General features: G+C 37.6%; 1 protein-coding gene across 1 annotated transcript; it reads right to left on the reverse strand.

Moving 5' to 3' along the window:
* Nucleotides 1-512: 512 nt before the first annotated feature.
* Nucleotides 513-959, reverse strand: Smp_189380 (putative homeobox protein; the record flags this gene model as incomplete). The annotated part of the gene is made up of 1 exon (XM_018795380.1): nt 513-959. One exon carries the CDS (start codon nt 957-959, stop codon nt 513-515), a length of 447 nt encoding a protein of 148 aa, XP_018649698.1.
* Between the last annotated feature and the right edge of the window lie 5,184 nt (nt 960-6,143).

Raw genomic sequence — 6,143 nt, forward strand, 5'->3', positions numbered from 1 at the left:
TCCAGTGCTTCCATGTTTTCCTCGGTGGTCTACCTTCAATTGACTCACGCTTGTAACCTATATGACTTCACGAAGTATCAAAATCACCATTCAATTTAGACTGTTTGTATCCAATTATTACTAATCTTTACCAAAGTACTCATCTAGATCCAAAAATGAAAGTGGTAATTATAAAGAATGAAGAGGAAATTAGGAAAAGACGTTGGAAGCGGATAGGACATACATTAAGGAAATCACCAATGTTCATTACAAGGCAAGCCCTAACTTGGAATGGTGAAGGGAAGCGGAAAAGAGGAAGGCCCAACCAACAAATTACGACGGGAAATAAAAGTAGATATGAAAAGGATGAATGCTAACTGGAAAGAACTGGAAAGGATTGCCCAAGACAGAGTTGCATGGAGAATGCTGGTGGGCGGCCTATGCTCCTCGACGAGGTGTAACAGGCGTAAATAAGTAAGTAATTATAAAGAAGACAATTAAAGTTAATATGTATCATTCTAGAAATGAACTACTTACCGTCTATTTTGATACCATGTCTTTATTTGTCCTTCTGATAAACCTAAATGTATAGCTAATTCAGCACGTTCTAAAACATTTAAATATCTTTGACATAAAAAACTTTGTTCTAAATAGAATAATTGAGATTGAGTAAAAGCGGTACGTTTTCGTCGATACGCTTGTTGTTGTTGTTGCTGTAGCTGTTGCTGTAGCTGTTGCTGTTGTGGTTCATAATGATGATGATGATGATGACGATGATCGTTTTGATTTATATAATAATCAGGATACTTAAGTGTTTGGTATTCAATTGGATCTAGTTGTTTTAGATTATACTTTGAATATATTGAAGATTCATTCAAGGAATTGTTCTCATCTACTACTCGACGAACATTCAACTTATAGTCTGAAGGATATTGAATAGTGAACAATTCTGTTTCATCATTTTGATTGATATCTATCATAGAATTGGTTGAAATAGTAAACGAGATAACAGAAAATGTTCATCATTATGCATATTTGATAACTTTTTAATCAATTATTAATAGAAATGATGATAATAATCTATCAATGGTAGTATCTAAGGTGTGAAAATCAAACTCTAGACATTCTTGGTCGATTCTGAGGATAAATATTGAATGATCGCTAGCTAGAAGTTAGCATCATTGATGAACAAGGAGGATCTGATTCAAATGTAAAGGCAAGGATTGGCAAAGCAAGGACCACATTCATACAACTGAAGAACATATGGAACTTAAAACAACTGTCAACTAATTCCAAAGTGAGAATCTTCAATACGAACGTCAACACAGTCCTACTGTACAGAGTTGAAATGTGGAGAACTACTACAACCATCGTCAAGAAGGTACAAGTATTTATAAACAGTTTTCTTCGCAAAATATTCAACATTCATTGGCCGAATACTATCATCAACAGCGTTTTATGGGAGAGGGCAAACCAGCTTCCAACTGAAGAGGAAATTAAGAAAAGACGTTGGAAGGGGATAGGACATATATTAAGGAAATCACCAAACTGCATCATAAGGCAAGCACTAACTTGGAATCTGGAAGGTAAACGGAGAAGAGGAAGGCCAAAGAACACATTACGACGGGAAATAGAATCAGATATGAAAAGGATGAATAACAACTGGAAGGAACTGGAAAGGATTGCCCATTACAAGGCTGAATGGAGAGTGCTGGTGTGCAGCCTATGATCCTCGATGATGGGTGTAACAGGCGCAAGTAAGTTGTAAGTAATCCAATCAACCAACATCTAAATCATGTACATTCTTTTCACTTCATATTGTCACCAACCACAATATCTGTGATTGGGCCTTTTATAACTTGTACAACCAAAGATCGTACACTTTTCAGGAATGCACAAAAATAGATAGCTTGTTGAATTATCTACACGGCAGGAACAGGTAACTCAGATGTTGAAGCAGATCATCTAGTAATTAACTAATTATTGAATCTTTTTACGACATCCCTTTTATTGAATACACATTGAAACATCAGCAATACCATCTTCAATCTTATAGTTTACATGTATTTATATTATTGATTAATTTCTGAGTAAATAAGGGGTTAATTATTTTATCTCAACTGCGTCGCAAGACAAGCCCTCACATGGAATCCTGAAGGCCAAAGGAGAAGAGGAAGACTAAAGAACACACGACGCCGAGAAATATAGACAAACATGAGAAGAATGAACAGAAACTGGATAGAACTAGAAAGGAAGGTCTAGGACAGAGTGGGTTGGAGAATGCTGGTCGGCGTCCTATGCTCCATTGGGAGTAACAGACGCAAGTAAGTAAGTAAGTAATTATTTTATATCATCCTCAAATAATTGTCTCTTATTTCCAGAAAAATAATTTGACTGAATTTTGGTCAGCCTTACTTGAAATATCTGTACTCTGTGAGGATTCGCTCGATATTAGATATTATCATACACGTTTATATAGAATAAATAGAATGTAGTTAGAAGTACAATTGAGAATGAGTATTTCGTCCTATTTGGAATTAGTCAGTTGGATGTGTCTCAATCTCGTAGTTGATCTTCGCTCCACGATCAAGACTTAGTACTTTTGCTTTAAACTCTGACATGATATCCATGTGATCCTGGAGTAAACTCTGAGATGCAGGTACATCCAGCTGACTAATTTCAAATAGGAAATATGCATTCTGGATTCCACTTGCAGTCATATTCCATTTATTCTATATAATTTGGCTACTATTTTCGGTTGTATCTAAATTATCTAGAAGTTCTCATGTCATATATTTAGCTAAACATTCAATGTATAAGAATGTCTTTGAAACAATTCCTTTCATCATTCGTCTGAAAACTAATTTAATGAAGTCTTATACAAATATGGTACCACTGAGGTCACTCGGTGGTCACTCAACACCTTCGGATCATTGAGTTGCCACCTAATAGTTAACGTTTCTAACTCTAATCGATGCTATAATAATACAAACAAATGTAAGTACATTCACACTCATGACGTAAGGACGAATTATGTATTTAGTCACTTGAAAAGTGTCAGCTTGTTAGTTCTCTTTAAGAAAACGTAGCTGGTTACCAATTTCTAGAAACATAGTCTGAGACTAGTCACTACGTTACTTAAACAGCTCAGTCAACAAATATTAGGATAAAATTAGCATAAAGAATAAATTTCCCTGTCTCCTGGTTATTGAAACCTCAAAACTGATGGTTAATCGGTTTCTTGTTTTATGAAGGGTTTCGTATGACCCATTCAGATAATCCTTAGATTAATTTGAATGTTTAGCATCCAAGTCTTGACAAAATGAGTCACTTTTATTAATCACATAAACTATGACAAATTAAATTCAGGAGAGACCAATTTAAGTTTAGAATACTTATTTCTGACTGTCTGGTCTAGAATTCTAGTAAACTATAATAAGAATTCCACATTGTACCAAACGTATAATATTGAATAAAGATATTATTATGATTAGCAAAGATGGATAGTGGATAACAGTGGAATCCAAGACGTGCGTTTCATCGTATTTGGGACTCGTCAGGTGGATGTACCTGCATCTAAGAGTTAATGTTTACTCTGGGAGTCGAACCCAGTACAGTTCGCTCCAAACATCCACTATCCATATTTACCTATAATGCTTGTGAATTAAGGCATTATCAAAAGAATACGCACAGTATATACATATGCTAATAAGAGACTGATCAGTGGCAGTCCTAAACATTAACGGGAAGATTCAAGTGCAAAATACTAAGTGTATTATTATTAACTATATATGATACATCTACAGTCTGTTATGAAAAACAGTCACGTTTGAGTATAGAATTTACTATAAATCGACATCAATCAGAGAACTATTTAAAAAGCAGCATATATATATATATAGGTACAGGGTTCGAGTCCCAGAGTGAACATCAACTTTGAGATGCAGGCACATCCAGCTGACGAGTCCCAAATGGGACGAAACTAGCGTCAAACTGGATTCCACTGCTAGCCACTATCCATCTTTGCTTATATAGATTTTTAGTTGTTAATAGAATGGTTTTATTGAGTAAAAACGACTGTTAAGCAGGTTTAAAAATGCAGTCTAACTTAAAGACCAAACTTAAAATTTTATTCTTGAGAGAACAAATTAGAAAAGTAAACGTTTTTTAACTTAAAATAACTATGTTAATAACTCCGTCTGTGGCTACTGCAGATCCCAGACTCGGATAAAGAAGGAATATTGAGCATAGGGTTAGCGACCCAATCCCATAGAAAACTAACTCGCTAAAAAACGCTAACCAGAAAAATATAAGTAACGATGTTAACAACTTCTTCATAGTAATTCAATCCACTATTTAGGACTTAAACTTGTATTTTAATAATTTTACTTCAATTAATTGTGAGTTCATCAATCCTCTAACTCCTCCTGTAGCTCCTCTTGAGGTTACTGCCGGTCCCAAGCCCGGGTAAAGAAGAAAGGTTGGGCATGGGGTTAGCGAACCCATCCCGTAGAAAAGTAACTCGCTAAATAAATGCTAAGCAGTCAGTCAGCTACAACGTAGGACCAGGCACATATATGCATCGGTCCAAGTTGCCATACCTCGTTAGCACAACAAGATCAACACCGGATTCATAGTAGTTAATTCGGTGTTGGTAGTAGTATATAAATTATAGGTTGTATATAAGGATATAGTACAGGAAGGAAGAGAGATATGAAGCAATTTTAATCTCATAGTTTAAGGGAAGATAAAGAGTGTATACACCTACGCCATTGTGATCGATTCTGAGCCATGTCACCTAGAGTCTCCAACCATTGGTTACGATAGTCACGCGGACCCCAACCAGGTAGTCTGCATCTGCCAACATGGCTCAGGCTAGAAGTTAGTGACTTCAAACACTGATGCCATGTTTTGGTTTGGCCGCCCCTAACTCTCTTCCAACCATCGCCAATACTAGTCATCATAGCGCGTCGTGGTAATCGGTGTTCAGGCATACGTAACACATGGCCCAACCATCTCAGTCGATGAAGATTCATCACCTCATCAACTGATTTACCAACGTTCCCTAATACCCTGCGTCTAACCTCACTATTACTTACCCGGTTATCCCAGCAGATGCGAGCAATATTTCTAAGGCATCTGTGGTCAAATACTAGTAACCTACGAGTATCTTCTACTCTTAATGGCCATGTTTCACAGCCGTAAAGTAGAACAGAACGAACTGATGCGCAGTATACTCGTCCCCTAATTGATAGACGGATATCTCGTCTTCGCCATAGGTGACGTAAGTTGGCAAAAGCCCAAGGAGCTTTTTGAATCCGTGCTGAGATTTCGTCAGACACCAACCCATTAGGGCTGATCAGACTTCCAAGATAAGTGAAGTTGTCCACGCGTTCGACTACTTCACTCCCTATCCTTAGTTCGGGTGTTGACGCAGGCCAGTCCTGGAGTAACAATTTACATTTGGATGGGGAGAAGCGCATCCCAAACATCCTGGCATTATTACTGAGTTCCAACAGAAGACTCTGCATTTTGCCAGCGTCTTCACCAAACAGGACTATGTCATCTGCGTATTCTAAGTCGCTTAGTGGTCCCCCTGGTAGGAGATCAATTCCTGTAGATTCAGTCGAAGAGAGTGTTATTTGCAGCAACAGGTCTATAATGAAGTTAAACAAAAACGGGGATAGTGGACAGCCTTGACGGACACCACTTGAGGTTGTAAAATCATATGACAGTTCGCCATAAGCTCATACTCGACTAATAGTGTTCGAGTAAAGAGCCTTCACAAGGTTTATGTACTTCTCAGGTACACCTTTCAATGACAGACACTGCCACAGAACCTCTCGGTCTACAGAGTCAAATGCTGCTTTCAAGTCAAGAAAAACTATCATTGTCGGACGCCGATAAGCGTGTCTGTGCTCTAAAACTTGACGAATGGTGAATATGTGGTCGATACAGCCACGACCAGGTCTGAAGCCAGCCTGATTTTCTCGTGTTTGCAGTTCACGAGTCTTAGTTAGACGCCCGATAATTATTGAGGCTAGTATTTTAGATGCTATGTTAGTCAGACTAATCCCTCTATGGTTATCGCAGGATGATTTTGACCCCTTTTTATATATTGGGACAATCAGTGATTGTGACCAGTCGGATGGGATTACATCCGT

Source organism: Schistosoma mansoni, chromosome 2 (genome assembly GCF_000237925.1).
Source record: "Schistosoma mansoni strain Puerto Rico chromosome 2, complete genome".
NCBI lineage: Eukaryota > Metazoa > Platyhelminthes > Trematoda > Strigeidida > Schistosomatidae > Schistosoma > Schistosoma mansoni.